At 42.7% G+C, this 17,841-nt stretch overlaps 1 protein-coding gene across 1 annotated transcript in view; it reads right to left on the reverse strand.

The window, feature by feature from the left end:
- Nucleotides 1-6,731, reverse strand: part of SATB2 (SATB homeobox 2) — a 227,402-nt gene extending 220,671 nt beyond the window's left edge. The window contains exons 1-2 of the mRNA XM_036745121.1: nucleotides 6,644-6,731; nucleotides 5,127-5,354 (exon numbers count right to left, since the gene is read on the reverse strand). Coding sequence (XP_036601016.1) covers nucleotides 5,127-5,295 — 169 coding nt within the window. The 5' untranslated portion in view covers nucleotides 5,296-5,354; nucleotides 6,644-6,731. The remainder of the gene's footprint in view (nucleotides 1-5,126; nucleotides 5,355-6,643) is intronic.
- Nucleotides 6,732-17,841: the final 11,110 nt, after the last annotated feature.

Consider the following 17,841-nt stretch of genomic DNA (forward strand, 5'->3'; position numbering starts at 1 on the left):
CTCATAAAGGGAAAAAAGAATTAATTAGCACTGGATATCCCAACTGTTCTGAACTTACTCACTGCTGTCCATATGCTGAATAAAATGGTCATTTTTCTATGAGCATAAAATATACCTCGGATGACTGCTAATAGGTTTTTTTTTTTAATTTCACTATACTGATCTTGAAAACTCAAATATATAATGGTCAGTGGGTTTCTCAAGATGGAATTTAAAAGTTCCAAAGACACTTTAAACATCAAATTATGCCTAGGACACTGGATGGGTGGATACCCTATATTCTGTTTAATGTGCATGTTCAATTGCATATATTTTTAACCAAATATGTCTTTATTTTAATAACAGGCCAAAGACTGAAAACACTTAGGGCTATTTTTCTGTCTCAGCAAAAACAGAGAGGATATTCTGGATGACCCCACAGGCTAAGTTGATTCTATTTAAGAGATCTAAAATGAAGCCAGAAAAGGAGAAGGAAAAGAAACCTTTTTCAGAAAAAAAGACTCTTTTCTCTTTCTAGGAAGTGACATTGAATTTTATCATAAGGAGAAATAAATATTATGTTCATCTTTTTGTTAAAATTAATTTGATGAGTTTTTTGTCCAAGCCTACCTTCAGATGATAATATATTTCCAATTCACCAAGTAACTTACAAACTTTCATACATGCAGTCATTTCATAAAGGAAAACTTCCCACTACAATAGTTATTATGTTTACCTGACCTGATGGATGTGTAACATCTATTACTTTAATCCTTACTCTATCTACTTCTAAGGAAATGTTCCGTGTGTAGACAATTAAACTAACTGTTGTTGCAGATAACATTCAACTCCAAATGAGACCCTGCCGAACAATCTTGATCACATTTGCTTTTCTATTTGAACACATCAGTACGTGTTATGTAACAATTCTTTTTCCCTACAACAAGACAGTTATGTCTTTGAAAGGGCTGCATGGTAACAGAGAAGGCTAGCTCATCTACTTTGGGGAAAGTATCTGTAAAAGAGTCATTCAGACAGACAATTCTTCAACAAAATAAAATCATCTTTTTGAGAAGCATATTAAATTCTAATTCAAGAATAAAACAAATGTCATAACATTCATCCCCTACACCTAAATAACCTTCAATACATTTTCTTTGAAAACTGCACCAAAAAATCATGAAAAAAAAGACGTGAAATTGAACAAAGTCAAAAAGATATGTAATGCTTAAAAACCTCTTTTGAATGATAAAATAATCTGGAGTATTCGAGTACTGTCCATACAGTTTAAATAAATCCATATGAAAGTCATTTTTTCTTTAAACCAATAATTAAAAAGTAAAAGGCTTACATTAATAATTGAATGAAAAACAAGAATTATTAAAACTCTACTTGAGTTTTAATAATTTGAGTTTAATTGAGTTTGATTCAATCTGGGGCGGGCGGGGGGGGGGGGAAGGAAGTACCATGTTTTGCTGCTTTCTCCCTAATACTTCATTGGCGTGGCTATAAATTTCTATCCTAATTTGCCATACTAAAGCATTATGTACAGCAGAATGTTTTTGGTGAATATGGTAATATATGTTAAGGGATCCTTAAACTCTTATTTTCAAAATCCTTAATAACGTTCTCCTTTAAAAAATATTCAGATTCACAAGTTTTAATCAATGATTTCACAAATATGAATATCCTAACTATTAATCATCTCTTTTTTCAAAATCCTTATGGAGTGAATTACTAACTGTGAGGGGACGCCAATTCTAGTAAGTGAATGTTACCCAACAGGGATATAAAGCTGTCAACACCACAGTGCTCTTGCTTGCTCTAAACTCTCTCCCAGGCTTCATATGTTTTTTAAAGGGATATTAGCCTTTTTTCTGAAGACCCTCTATAAAACCTGCCAGTCATACACATCTGAGCACTTATATTTTATTACATACATGCTTTAAAACAGTCTGCCTAGATAACTGCTGAAACATCCTAGAAAATGTTGGACTAGACAAAGAAAAACTGATCTACTTTCTAGTATATCTTGCTGACATCAGCCACACTGTAAACATCAAACTTTTAAACCACCTATAAAAAAGCAACCTTAAAGATACTGATTAAGTATCTATTACCTAGACTAATTTATTATGGTCACCATAATAATGTTTCCTTTACCTGAGTTTAATGCTCATAAAATTCACTCCAAAAAATTAAACGATTGAAAAACACCAACTAGAATTTGCAATTTGCAATAAAAAATGCATGTGTGCTTCCCCATCTCAATTCTTGTCAAAATCAACAGCAGAAATAATCATTTCTAATGCAATTAATTTTAATATTTATTCCTTTCTGTGAGTTTTTTAAAAGTCCATTAAAGTTGATAAATACTTCAGTTTCCCAAAAATAAGATATCTCACTCTCTTTTTGCACTTTTTAATTATATTTGTTTTCACAATGTAGAAAAGATCACTGAAGAAATATCTATAATATGCATTTCTGAAGTAATATACTTTGATAATACTTCTGGAAGAAAGCTAAAGTAAAAGGAGATGGGGTGGTAGAAGAATGTTCTTTATCCTTTAATGCTAGAGTTCAAGTTGTGAAGTTTAATTATAGAAGTTATTTTACAATAACATCCCAAGTTACAATATTTTAAACTGCATATAAACATTTGCATACTTTTAAAAATGCAGCTTTAAATATGTGCCAAAAATGTTTTAAAATGTAATTTAATTATGTTGTTCTCCAATTTATACATTTGATCACTGTTTTGCAAGGCCACACGTATTACTCTAACAACATATAGTTTGGAACCTCATATGAATTTCAATCTACAAAATAGGTGATTGTTTGCAAATTCTCTTCAGTATATACAACTTTGAAAATGTTTGGTTATTTTGAATAAAAGGCAACAATTTAAAATATATTTTGGAATATAACTAGAAATATTTTATGCTATTTTTGCTGAGAGCTATATTTTTAAGAATCTTAATTGTCATCCTACCAAATGTATGATTTAACTACTTTGACAAAGATTATTATAGATATTTTAAATTTAAACAAAGTAAATTCATTTTTCTGTTTTGTTTACAGAAGCATTAATAAGTGTGGAGTATTACAAAAGTCTGGGAAAATGAAGAAGCACAAGAGCAGCTTGGTAAAACACAACTAACATCCCTCTCCAGACATCAAAACTTCCATTTAAATCAATCTTATATGTCATACGATAAAGAGTACATACTATTAGGTTATTTTGTAATGCTTAATTTTAAGTATGATGGTATTCATGTAAAATTGAATGAAATTCTTCTCCTTTAAATAGACCAGCTTCAATCTGAACCACTAATGTAATCACAAAACCCCTTTACATTTCTTTTTGCAAAGTAAAGTTATAATTATAAAACAAAATTTATAGCCTAAAAATATTTTGTTATTGTTTTCTCATAAAGGAAATAAAAAACTTTCATGTTCCCATTCTTTCCTTAATTACAAGGCCCCTGGGATGTTTCATTCTCTCTCAAAAAGGTTACTTATTTTCCAAGCTTACTGGTGTATTACAAATATTTTCAAATCAAATTAATAATGGGCTATCCCTATGCAATAGTAAAGAATTGAAACTTTTTTTCAAACATAGTCTCACTAGAATACTTTAGGAGACTCACAGCCAAGTTACCCCCTCCTTCTTCTCTATGGCATTGGCCATTAATTTAATACTACCGAAAACAGAAACCCATAAAGATTTCTTCTTAGTTTATTGAAGTAAATTTTCAAATCACTAAAATTCTCAGTCTGTGGCTAAGCTACAGAAATTTTAGGAGTAAATACCTCCCACATGGGAGGGCAATTAAGCTAGATAACTGTCTAAAGTGCTATACTTCCAAAATAGAGTGTTGGGGAGGTGAAATAAATAGCAAGTTTGATGGTGAAATAAATAAGTTCTTTTATACGTGTTTACAACTTATTTGCTTCTTCACTTTAAAAAAAAAAGAGTTGACAGAATTAAATTATCCACTTAGAAACACACAATCTGGACACCTACAACAAAGCCAAAAAAAAAACCAAAAACAAAAAACCTTCCACTCTTTTCCATTACATTATGCCTTCTAACATCCCCTAAAGAATATCATACAATAATTATTTTGATTGAATTATTGACTACAAAAAAGTGGAAAATGAAACTATGATTATAGTAAGCTGTATGCTAAAGCAATCAAAGTTTCAAGCCAAGCAGAATTTGATGTCTAAAAATCAGACACAAAGTTGTAGAAATAAAAAATACTTTAAAAATATACAATTTTCTCCTAAGATCCCCCTTAACATAGGCCCTGGAGTATTTGGTTTTTCCAGGCTACTTTTTATCCATTCAATTGCAAAGGAACTATGCTTACAAGCAAAATACTACCATACATTTTCTTCAAATGAAAATTTCAAGAATGAATGAATGAATGAATGTGCTTGATGCCCACAGTCCATTAATTTTAAAGGCTATGATACAGTCTATAACTAAGTTACAAATTCATTATTTTAAAAGCTTCAATCATTCTTTCTCCCCCTCCTCCCAAGTAACTATTGGCCTATGGGAAAAGGTAGCAATAAGTATCCAAAGAACCAAAATGAAATACAACAAAAATTTTCTGTGACCCATTTTTTCTTACTTTCAGATTCTCAAAGAAGAGTAATAATGAGATTATTCTACGTTAAAGCATTGGCACAGATACAAAATGAAGCTGTGGAGTATATCAAATGGATCATTACTGACCAGAATATGAAAGCAAACACACCTAAATTTACTCCCTTCTGCAGACCCTTTTAGGCTCAGGAACAGAGTATAATCGCTAAAAAAAAAAAAAATGCTCTCTAGGAAAAGCTAGAAACAGTTAGCTGGCTGTGACATAAACCTGCCAACACCTCAGCACACAGTGGCAAAGTGCCCAAAAAATGCCACCCTCTGGGTAAACCACTTTCTGTCTTAACTATACAGATGAAGCAGCTACTTGCTGATGAGAGGCAAGTGGGGCATTATTTAACAATCTGGAATCCACTTCCTGTAATCCTACACCAAGAAGGAAAGCTTAATCAACATGAACCCTGACACCCTGATGCCATTATCACTTTGCTGCCAGTCTGTTATGTGAACGTTAATACTATTGGATGGTTACCTCCCACTGACTTGGTCACGGAGCCATTGGGCCTCCCTCTGGCTCCCATGGGACTGCCATTCTGCTCGAGCCTGGCCACCTTCACGGGAGGAGGACCTTTGACATCAGGGCTGCCGCTCCTTCTATCTGGACTATCCCTTAGACAGGGACTCTCGCTTCTCCGCTCCATGCTACTTTGACTCGGAGACAAAGTTCCCACAGGCAGATCGCAATAAAATGAGCAAGGACCTAAAGGGAAGAGGAGGAGGGGGAGGGAAAGAGGGGGGAAAAAAGAGGGAAAAACTGCTCACACACGTGATAGATGTTCAAGCCAGTTATACATTGCTTTACAAAATAAATACAAACTTCCTCCTCCCGCGTTAGCCAAATAAAGTCCAAGCTGCAGAGTGTATACAGCACACAAGCTTGCACTTGTCAGCCAGAAGAGGATCGGAAGCTTGCGCTTTTACCCCTAAACTAGCCCCGCTCCCTAGGACTTCGCAAATGTGTGTCTGGGGCACCGGCAAGCTCCAGAGGTCTCCCAGAAGTGGCCCATTCATTTGAACTTCGTTGGCATAAATCATTCCTGGGCGTGACAATCTCACCGTGCTTGGGGTGAGGGCGGGAGAAGATCTGAACTTCGGGAAAGACTCTACACATACACATACACTGAAAGGGGGAGGGGTGTGCACACACATTCGCACATCTATCAAGTTCACCAAATGAAGGATGCACTCGGTGCTGCGTGGCCATGCTGCACGAACGTGAAGGCACACTGCATCCTTTAAAACCCTTTTATCTTTTTCAGAATCATTTTTGAAGGAAGAAAAAAACAGATACAAATACACAAATGACTTTGCAAAGACCCAAATTTATAATAACAGTAATCAGCACTCAAAGTGCTTCTGGGTATTTATCAGAGTAATCTCTATTATAGAGAGGAAGAGACTACAATTATTATTTTGCAACATTTTTATCTTCGTCTAACCCAGAATTTAAGGGGGAAGGGGATCCACATCACAGCGCAAGGTCAAAAATCATTTTGATTCATTGATGAAATGTCAGCCTGTGTAAAATTCATATTCAGAAATCGCTTCAGAAAGTTTTCCTGGGGCTTTTTCACTTCCTAAGTTCTCATCACCGAACCTGCAGGTCGCACCAATTATTGGGGCAGGGTAGGGAGGAGGCCTTGGGGTGGGTGGAAAGAAGGGGAAAATGCTCTTAATTAAACGGCGTTCACGTTTGCCAGCTGACTTCACAAAGTAGTAAAAACACAACAAACTGCGCGAGAAACACTCGCAGGAGTATTTCACGGGTTGATAAAGCCGCATTGATAAAGGTTTTGGAAACCAGGTGAGGGTGGGAAAAAGTAGGAGAGATGACTGAGGACAGGACCGATTCATTCCCAATTAATTCAGCTGTTAGAAGGAAAAGAAAGGAGGGGGAGTCAAGAATGAAGCTATATCTGACCCAGCGTGTTTTATCGTAACTCATAAAAGATGGTTATACAGTATGAGTGTCTTATCTTCTGTACTTACTGCTTATAGTCTGTCTGTAACTTGGCTGAGCTGAGCTCTGTCCATGGATCAAAAGTAGAGAATCCAGGGTGGAAAGTTTCTTGTTTCCTTTTTTTTTTTTAACGTTCTTGTTTTCTTCCTTTCTGTTTCCTTGCCCTTTCCTCTTCCTCCAGTCCTAATGTTTTAAGGTCCTGGGTCAGGATGTCTTCTTCTTGTGAGATGATTGTGATGATGGTGATGTTGGTGATGATGATGATGGGGGGGGGGGGAGGAGGAGAGAAAGAGGAGGAGAAGGAAGGGCTTTACCAAAGGGGCAATAGAGCTCGTGGCAGAGGGATTGGGGGAGGGAAAAGAGGAGGGAGAAGCAAGACGAAGGTAAGGAGGGAAACAGGCTTTTTCACACCTTCAGGAAGGAAACCAATACATAGAAAAAGCAGGGTAAATCGAGAGACCGCGGCGACCGCTGCTGCTGCTAAAGGGGCTGCTATTCTGGAGAGGAAAAGCAGTAGCAGCAGCAGCTGGAGCGGGTGCTACAATCAAGGAGAAGGGGGGGGGGGGAGAGAGAGAGAGAGAGAGAGAGAGAGAGAGAGAGAGAGAGAGAGAGAGAGAGAGAGAGAGAGAGAGAGAGAGAGAGAGAGAGAGAGACGGGCAGAGGGAGAGACTAGAGCAGAAGCCCCAGATATGTCACTTTCAGTCTCTCCCTCCTCTGCCGCCGCCAGCAGCAGCAGCCCGAGCCGGACTCACTGACACGCCACAGAGAGAGACACTCTGAGAGGGAGATGATTATTAGTTGCGTTGAGTCATCAGGCAAAGTGAGTCCTTTTGGGTTGTCCTTGGTTTCCGATTTCCTCCCCCCCCCCTTCCTTTCCGTCCCCAGATCTAGCTCCTTCAAAATAATAATTTAGAAGGAAAAAAAAGTCTCTGGGATATTTCGGGATCAAGTACCCAAAAAAAAAAACCTACCAAAAACTCCAATCCAGACTCCTCCACCGCAATGAGGGAGGGAAGTGAGTGGGGGCAGGGAGGGGGATTGGGGAGGTTTCGGGGGAGGGAGAGAGGGAGGGAGGGGGTACCCGCCTGGCAGGAAATTAAACATCAATCAATCAGTCTTACATTTCGGAGCAACCCAACTGCACCCGGGCTGCAGAAGCGGGGCGGGGGGTTGGGGGGTAGGGGGAGGGGGTGTAGGGAGAATGGAAAGGGAGGGGGGGTAGAGGAGGAGGAGGGTAAAGCTAGATTCTATGAGAGCTGGAGGGTGAAGAGGCTCAGGGCAGCCCGGGGAGGGGTAGGAAAGTGAGGGAAGTGAAGAGAGGGGTGGCACCACCGCCGCTGAAGGAGTAGAAGGGGATAGACAAGAGAGACACGGATGGGGGGGGGGTGCCAAGGACTGGGTAGGGGATGACCCAGGACTAGCGAAGCGTGCGCTGGTCTCCGGTGTTCGGATCCGCCGCCGCCGCCGCGCTCCGCAGCAGAGGCCGCCTCTCCAGGATTGCGGGAGCTGGAGGAGGCTACAGCAGCGACCGCAGCAGCCGCAGCAGCGCCAGCGCCGAGCTCCGCACCTCAGCCGGAGGAGACCCAGACCAGCCGGCTTCTTTCTCGCCGCTTCCTTTTCTGTCAACTGCGCTTAGTACTTTCGACTTTGGAGATAGGAGGGCGATCACCTCCTCCCCCACCCTACCCTCCCCCTCCCCTCACTCCCCTTCAGCTCCCACCTACCCCGTCCTCCCGCCCGCCACCCCTTTCCTCCGCCCCTGGGAGTAACTTTTCCCTGTGTATTTGGGGCTTCTTCCCTCAGCCCGGAGCATGCCGTCAGGGGCCAGCTGAGGATCCAGTCCCCGAGATAGACACGTATGAACGTTCACGCTTTATACGGGAAATAGGAAAGTGTCCGAGAACAATAGCGGGTGACAGAGCGACGAGGTGTTCTCGTGAAGCGCCGGGCGCTGCTTCGGAGGCTCCCTCAGCTCCCGGGCCCGGCCGCAGCAAAGGGCGGCCGTGAAGGAGAGCATCACTAGGGGCGGTGGAACAGGTCTGGGGGAAGCTATATGCAGAGTGCAGCAGAGGCGCTAAGGGTGGGTGGCCGGGGATCGTGGCTAAACCAGGGTAGAACTGGCGGCGGGTCTCTTTCTCTCTCAATCCTCCCCCCCCCCCCCAACTCTACCCCCCGTGGCCACAGCCAGCACCTTGAGTGCCCGGGCTTCCTTAGGGAGGACTGGGCCCGGGTTCTAGGAGGGTTTGGAGGAGGAGAGTGCAGACAGCACGGGGATCTCGGCGCCTCTCTGGCTGAAGAAGTGCCACTGGGACAGGGCAGGGAAGAGCCTGGGTGGAGATGGAACGAGGGGACGAGAGCAGCCTGGGATCGGTCCCCGACAACACCCAACTGCACCCCAAACTTTTCCTTGCTAGGTCCCTTTCCCGGGAGAGGTCCGAGTCCCCGCCGTGGCAGCCGCGGCGGCGGCTTCAGCCGTAGCCCCGTTTTAAGGTGGAGCGAGCCCCAACCCGGGCGGGCGCTCCTGACCAGCGCTATTGTCTCCGCGGGCCTGGTCCTCCGGCCTGGGCTTCCTTAAAGAGTGGGCACGTGGGCTAAGGGGTCCCGGCCCCAGATAGAAGCCGGCCGGGCACACGCGCCACGACGTGGGGGGGGGGGGAAGGAAAGGGAGGGGGAGGAAAGGGGAATAGCCAGGAGATGCTTTGGGGGGGGGGGGATCCTCCCTCCCTCCAGAGAAGCGGACTGGGAGAGCCTTTGCATCCTTCATAGCTTTCTCTCCTCCCTCCCGTCCCAGCCTGACTTCCTCCCACTCTCTTTCTCTTTCTCCCCCACACGTCCACCTCTCCCCCAGGGCTCCCTGCAGCCTGTGGTTCCCAAAGCAGACGGTCCCCCTTAAGAAGCATTGCCTGTATGGCGGCGCCAGAGGGCCAAACCAAGTTTTGTTTAGGGAAACGCACTCGAGCCGGCACCTCTGGAAAGCTGGGCTAGGCTTTAGGGGTTGTGGGAATCTCAGAGCATAGAAGGAGGGGGCTACATTTCCACCCGCTGTGCCCAACACGGCAGCAGAGCTTGTTCTGGTTCCCCCCAACACGCGAAACAGAGAAACAGGAGAAGCTTTGTTTGTTGGAGAAAGAAAGGTCTCGGTGAAGCTCCAACTCCGTAGCCGTGGCCCCCAGCACATCTGGCCCGTGCCTTGGAGGAGAGAACCTCCAGCAGCCCAGAGAAAGAGCTGGGTTTAGGGCCCCAGCGAAAGGATTGTCAGGAAAGAAATGAGCTGCTATACATTTTTTTTTGTAAGCCATGCTACCCTCTTGCCCCTTTCGCCCGACACGACACCTTCCTTACTTAGTCTCCGATACAGTTGAGTCAATTGGGTGAAGGGCATGCAGAATTTGGAGTCGGTGAAAGCAGATTGGCTGAATTAAATCAACCCGAGCTAGTACTTTAAAAGTTTAACTTACTGGCTGCAAAGAAACTAAGTTGGGTGACCAACTTATTTTTCCATTTGTAATATCACGTCAGAAATTGGTTCAAAGAAATTGAACAAAAACGTAAAACTTTGTACGATTCAAACTGGAAAACTTATTTCTCGTTAATGCCTTAATAATGAATAACATACTATTTCTTTTCTTACCTTGCTGATGATCTACGAAATCCTCCAGATCAATGTCCAGAAACTTAGAAGAATTGGTGATATTAGGACTTCAGTACTTCTGGAAAAAAAAATGCAAATGATTTAGCCAGAATCTTTCCTGTCTGATTCGTCACTATTATTATAACTGATGATGCGGATGGTTGGAACGATTCAATCCAAAACCATTAATGAGCTATTTTATAAACACCACTGTCGGAAGATCTTCATTTACATTTCTCGAATGAGATCCCCTTGCTAGCCTAAGAGAGTTCTGTCGACAGCACGATTACAGTACTGGTTAAACTTCTATAAACAACATAACCGTATTGTTAATCGGTTAATATTTTATAAAGTGTAAATATTTTATAAAGTTTTCCTGGAAACTAATGATTTTAAATGATTAAATCCAGGAGTGAGATGATTTAAATAAAGCATGCAAGTAAATCTAGATTGAAATTTGTTAGGGTTTTTTTTTTTTACTATTTTACAGCATTTTAATCTATTGATTTTCTCACTCTTAAGATGTCTTTCTTTTTCGAGTTATTTGCTCAATTTAACTCGTTGAGGAGAAATTTCAAAATATTTTAAACTTTCGATTTGCACAGCACAATGACTCAATACGTAACAAAAACGCGGAAGAGGACTTATCGCTGTAGGAAAAAAAGTTCACAATGTATATGTAATTGCTTAATACTTTTTTACACCTTCGATTTAAAATAAGAATTCTAGTAAGTTTTGTGTTTTCCTGTTTTTTTCTTTTTTCCTGCTTTTCCTAATAAAGGCCATTTCTGTTTCAAATTACATACGCTTTTCAGTGCATGATTTTCACATTGACCCTATTTCAGCTGAAGCAGCCCATCATTTCCACCGTATTTAACTTTTACAATAAAAAATTGCAAATAACATTTTGTTACACTATAATTTTCTATTTTTTAAAAACAGTGGACGAATGGATGATTATTATTCTTTTGCTTCATTTCTTTTTTAATCCTCGAGTGGTTTACTTCCAAAGATTTGCAAACAAAATCAGAGAAAGGGTTTGGTTTTAATTATGTCTCTTTTTAATACATTAATCCGAAATGCATTTATACTGCTTTAAATTCCATGATCTTGTGTTATCAGGTTCAGAAGCATATAGAGTCAAACTCCCACATTTGGGGATCATTTTTTTTCCCTTTCAGAATGCTCCCTCCGATGATTATCTGGTGCTTGTCAGGATTTTTTTCACCCTTTTTCCCTCTGGGAGAGGAAAATTTTTCGGTCATTTGGTCAGCAAGAAAACGTACAGCAGCCGACTATCCCTTACTAATTAGGCTCAGATTTCTTATTGATCTGGTACCTGAACTCAAATACATTGATTTTTGTTGTTTTTTAAATATTACTTTTTCTTCTCTTTCCACATTTGCTTTTTGCCTTCGACTTTTAGTAACAGAATTTTTCTATTAACCGTTTCCCTCCCCTCCACCCCTATGTCCCTCTTTCTCTTGGGGCAGGGTTTTCTGGATGTACAGTCCTCTGATAAATAATCTTTCTTTTCATGATGATGCTTCGGGCTGCTCAAGAGGTCCTGTCTGGAAAGACTGCTCAACTTCGTGCCACCTTCCTGACTCCTTGAGAAATCTAAGCAACCCATTCCCAGACTCCAGGCATGCCCCGGCAGACCAGGAAACCTTTTTCTGTTTTACGTGATTAGTTAAGACATCCCTGGAGCCCGTGCCCGATCTTTCCTGACCCAAGTACGTGTGTGGAAAGCCTGCCAGAAGAGTAAGATCAGATTGCATTTGAATGCGCATGAGAAAGGGAATGGAAATGGGTCCTTCTCTTGCGAAAACTTAGCACTCGGAGAAGGAAGAATTAGATGGAAGAAATGTTTTCTCACGAATGCGGCCCTCAACTTCTGCTCACTAGTGCTCGCTTCTTCCCGCTCACTTCTTTGGAGAGAATTACTACTGCTTCTCTGTGTTCGGCATTACCGCGGAGGGTGGGCAGTAAGGGAAAAAGAAGTGCATCTGACCTTGGCACTTATCTTTCGAGATCCTCAGGCTGAGCCGACGGCCCGCACTGGGCCTTGGCAGGCGCGTCTACTTTAGAAAAAGGAAAGGGAAAAACAACTCTGGACAAGGACTGGCTTCCCAAGCTGCACCCGAGGGTGGTGGAGAACCTGAGATCGGATGGGTAGGTGGAGGGGGTGGGGAAAAGATCCTCGGGGAACCCAAGAAAAAGGACAGAGAGGCCACGTATTTCATTGTCAGCACGGATCCCGTGTTGATGACAGGAACCAGACGAACTTCTAAAGGGGCAAGCAAAAGAAAAAAAAAAAAGCATCTCATTCTACTATGATGGAACAGGGTGGAGTGAAGCTTGAGGGGAGGGGTGCTGAAAGAGTAAACAGCTAAATACTCTCTGCCTCAGAGATAAAGTTATGTATCAGTTGTGACTAGCTGCTTCCGGGGCGCGGACAGAGGACGGGGTAGGAGACAATTAGTTTTGGTTGGGATTTTGATGTAGGCTGTGAACAGAACAAAGGAGATGGAGGTGGGGGAGAAGAAATGGATCTAAGAAAAATAGACAAGTGGGGAGTCATGACCAATGAGAAAACTGGAAGTCTGGTCTTCAAAAACTGGCAGCGTCAGGGATCAAGGAACTGGAAGAAAGGTATGGGAGGTTTGAGTACACCAGGCAAAGATATAGGGAGGGAGAAGCGGAAAGGAAATAAGCTTTGGAGAAAAGGGCTGGAAATTCCTATGTCTTTCTCAGTAGCTGTGAAAGACTGGGGCAAAGGAAGAGGATTCTGGGGACAACTCCAGGTTCAGAGAACTAACCACTGAGAACAACTTGGTCCCCAGTTTATTTCATTTTTTTAAAGAATAAGCAGTTTAATTGCTACATTGGCATCTGCTAAAGATGCAAGAGAGAATGCGTTTCTGTAAATCTGGTCTATTAGTAAGTAAATGGGGAGGGGGAGGGGGAGAGAACCAATGGGAAGGGAAAGCTAAAACACCAAAAAATGAGGCTCCACTCCTCTTTCTCTGAATCAACCAGGGTCTGAGTTAGGAGAAAAGCTGAAGCTCCGGGTATTGTGTTTCTCCTCCGAAAAAGCATTTTCGTGCAACTGAATCGCACGCTCAGTCCTTTCTGGAAGCTGCTGAGGCGCCTAAACCCCATAGCCTAAAGTGGGTCCTTGCACTCTCCCCCCGGGCCACGACTTCATTTCTCTTACGCCCCCAGATGACCAGGCCTTGCTCCTTGTGCCCGAGGTGGCTCTGTCTCCAAACAGCGCCACCGCGTGGGCTATAACGGGGAAAGAGGCACAGAGTCAGCTCTGAGCCAGCTGGGACCCAGTCCCGGGACAAGATCGCCGGCAGACCTCACCTGCCCTTCTCAGCCAGCTCCACTGGGTTTAAAGATGCACCTGGGTTAATGGCTTTGGGGCCCATCCGGCAAAACGATGCAGCAAAAGCAGCAGTAGGTTCTGCACTCCTCAGTATCTTAACCCCTAGACATACTCGCGCAAGCACATAGACAAAATCTAATTCACCGTGAGTGGTGGAAATTCAAGGCTACGAAACCCCCATCTACTCGCACCCTTCTTAGTAATCCTTTACAGAGACTGTCGGCAAATCTGCAATTCTCTTGTCCTCTAAAGCACTCATTTAGGGAAGGGAGGAGGAGGGCGAGGGGGTTCTTCACATTCCTATACCTGACCCGGTTTGACTTACACAAGACCTAGGAAGGTGGGAGCAAGGAAGGGAGGGGTAGGAATAGGGTGAGGGATTATTCACCGTCGAAGGAGAGAAGGGACGGAGAGCAAGAGAATGAGCCAGGTCCTACCTGTCTGCCCAAGATATTCTCTCTCTCTCTCTCTCTCTCTCTCTCTCTCTCTCTCTCTCTCTCTCTCTCTCTCTCTCTCTCTCCCTCTCCCCCTCCCCCCCTCCCCCCCTCCTCCCTCCCTCCAATTTCCATTCCTGTCCTCTACTCCCTTCGTTCTCTCTGGCCCTCTTCCTTTCCCTCCTTTCTTTCTTTTTTGTCTTCCCTCGCTTCTCCCCTCTCTTTCTTTCCTGGTTCATATCTCTCTGATTCGTCTCTTGTCACCCATCCTCTCCTTTATCATTCTTTTATTAAACTGACCTTCTCCAAACTCCCTCAGAATGTCTGAGGTTCAAAACCGTGATTGAGAAAGTAGGGAGGGGGGAGAGGGCGTTGACAGAGGGAAACCTGATTTCAGTCAGGTCCTGCATCCCACACACCCCTGTACTCTCCCTGGCGTGGAGGTGAGGCCAGCTCCTCTTCTGCCTTCTGGGGTTGAAGATTTGGGCCTTGATGTCTCGATTTGCTTTGTTCCCTCAGAGCTCTAGACCAGCGGGGGAAGAAAAAAGCATGAGAGCCTGGAATGGAACGCGGCTGCGGCCAGGTCTGAGATGTTTGATTTTTAATAAGATAGTCCATTTAAGGGAAATTTAGGATTGATTGTTCCCCACTATAAGAACGACAAAATGCTTGGAGAAAGCGCAAAACAGTGCTACCCTGTGTATCCTTCCAAATACGCTCTCGGCACAAAAGAGAATAATAATATTCCTGCTGTTAATAAAATGTAACTTGCCCTTCAATTTTATGGTTGATCCAAAAGCAGATGAAGATAGGAGTCTCAGGCTGAGTGCTGCACTCCCGCCCACTGGCAGTCTCAAGCTCACTTGTCGACACCTGGCCAGGGCCAGGAAAGCTAGGGACAGGTTGTCTACAAGTTTGTGGTCGTTCAGCAAAGGCCGGGAATCTTCTCGGAAGATCCGAGCTTCATGGAGCAAAAACCGGCGCGGACGGACCCTTTCTATTGGCACTCGGCTTTACTCTATCTCCACGGCGAAACTACGCCCTTCTTTGCTGACACCTCAACCGTAGCAAGGCATTTTGGCCCTGAAGCCATATTTTTCGTTGCTTTAAATACATATATGTGTATATATGTGTGTATAATATATCTGCACACACCTACACATATGTAGAATATGTGTGTATACATAGTAAAAATGTGTATATATGTGTATGTGTGTATATGTACATATTCATATATGTATACACATATACATATTTTTTAAAGACCCGGTTCTGGAGCCTTCAAGGTCTCTCTTTCTTTTAAATGGAAAGGATGTGAGGGAAAAAAGTTTCTACCACGAGCCCTCACCTTCCGTACACCTTCTGCCCTTGGATAAAAAATAAAGGGACTTTGGTGACTGGATTCAAGATACTGGCTAGGAACAAGCAGAGAGAGACTGTTACTTGATCCCATTCCTAGATAAGAACTGTTTTTTAAATCACAACTTTTACGAGTAGCCGAATAAAGCTAAGAAATTAGTGTTCGTTTGTTAATTGAGTAAGAGTTTTCCAACTTGTTCTCTCTTTGTTTTCTCAGACAGGATTTTCGAAATTTGGAAACGCATGAGTTTTTGTGCGTGGGCAGACGTAGCTTTCTAAGAAAGTTCTTGACAGGAAAAAAAAAAAAGATCAGTATCTCCCCTATATTGCGTCCAGATATGTCGGGAAATGTGGGAAGGTGTCTTGTTGGTGTTTCTGAGAAGGAAAATTATCAGAAACACAATTCAGAAATAGTGAAATGAACAACATAAAGGGGTTTATATAAAGTTATCATGTTTACATACCATACATAGAAAGACAACTAGATTTTCCCATCGGGATATCTATAAAATGCACTTGCTAACAGAAAGATATTTTACTACATTTTGGTTGGTCAATTTCTGTCCTATAATGAGATTGTGCTGTGTCAAGTAAGTTTTCTGCGATCTAATAAATTCTGGATGTTTGTTTTAAAATAATTTTCCCTTTTCTGACAATCTTTAAAACTTTTCATGCATTTTTTTCCACCTGGGCATCTTGCCTCAATCTCCCTATTTAAACACATTCTTATCCATAACCATTGCAAATGTCTGATTAGTAAGTTCCGGTGGAATTTTGCATAAAAACTGAAATGAAATCAAAACTCAATTTTTGCCAAACGTTAGTGGCAAAAAGCCTTTTAAGGCATGTAGGCAATTTGGTCTTCATTTCCCTTACATTCTGCTAGGTAAGAGGGGGGATGACAGGTCCGGGGGAATAGAAATATATTAAATCTTTTCCACACCTGAACAAGTCATTGGTTACTAAACTAGAACCCCACTAGTGTAGTACAAGAGAAATGAAGAGTAATATTTCTGAAACAGATATGTTAGGCTCATATGTTAAACACTCAATTTTTAAAATCTAATCCAAATATGTAAACGAATGGAAAACTGGCCTCATTCGGGAAAGCACACATATATAAAATGTGTCACATATTTATATAATATCTGTGTGATGTGTATATGATACATGTAATGTGTGTACATGAATGTATGTGCTATATATGTATGAATGAATATATTATTTCCTGAGCCATCTCAACTTCATATTATGAAGTTTAAGACGCTGACGATTGAAAATCTCATTGGGTTTCTTCTCATTTTTTTTCTACTTCTTAACCTGAAATCACTGTTATCATTTTTAGAAGATTTAGATTCAGGCTATGAAACCCACTGAGGAAAATATATCTACCGAGAAATTGTATCTCTCCAGGAACACTGGTTTGTGGAATTGTTGGCACTGTTCATGTGAACCCGCTTCCATAGTACCACCACTTTTAAAGTCACTCTGATGACGTGGGAGTAGTTCAAGCTTCTGTTTTCCCTTCAACTTTCAAGAGGGCGAGCCCCACCAAAACACTCTCCCTAACCACTTTTTCGCAGCCTTAATTAATTTTCTCTTCCCCCCAACTTTCATATCCTGGAGGGGGCGGTGGGGGGGGGGGGGAGCGGCACAGCGGCGGAGAGGATAGGCGGAGAAGGTGGCGATCTTGAAGCCGCTGAGATCATTTCTCCCTACCCCAGGAGAACCAAAGTTTCCTTCCATGACCTGCTTCCTAACTGAGTCTTGCCTCACATGGCCGCAACCCGGCTTCTTCCTTCCCCAGCACCTCAGTGAGAGAGCTTCACTGTGGCCAAGGCAGGGCTTCTTGGCTAGCAACAAAGAAGCAGCATCAGGAATATCCGCAGAGTAACCAAAGGGCAATGCCTATAAGGCACCCCACTGTCAGGAACAACCTGAGGATCTGATCCAATGCTAAAAATAACTGGAACTGGTAAAGGAGGAGTTAGGGGCTGGAGGAGGAGGGAAAGAGGGGAGGCGGCTAGAGGAATTGATACTCAGACTGGCAGCCCCAGAGTATCAAGTAATGCTTCGAGATTTTACAATCTCAGCACTTCTTCATGCACACCCTGCGAAATTGTCCCAATGTGTAGTCATCCTTGCCTTCCTTTTTTAGAAGTATATTGGAAGGTGACATAAGCACATACTAGGAGAAGAAACAAAGCTTGCTAAATTCAGCACCTTCTTGACACCAGTTCATAGGAAATTTTTTTTTCTTTCAGTTTATCTAGGCTAAAATAATGGTTTCCCCCATGTCACGGAGCTGCCCTCCCCCCTCTGGCTCTCCCCTCACTCCTCTCCCCTTTCCTTTTTTTTCCCCCTTACTAAACAGCTTCAAGATCTGGCTGCAACCAGACACAGGGAGAC

This window comes from Trichosurus vulpecula, chromosome 2 (genome assembly GCF_011100635.1).
Source record: "Trichosurus vulpecula isolate mTriVul1 chromosome 2, mTriVul1.pri, whole genome shotgun sequence".
Taxonomy (NCBI): Eukaryota; Metazoa; Chordata; class Mammalia; order Diprotodontia; family Phalangeridae; genus Trichosurus; species Trichosurus vulpecula.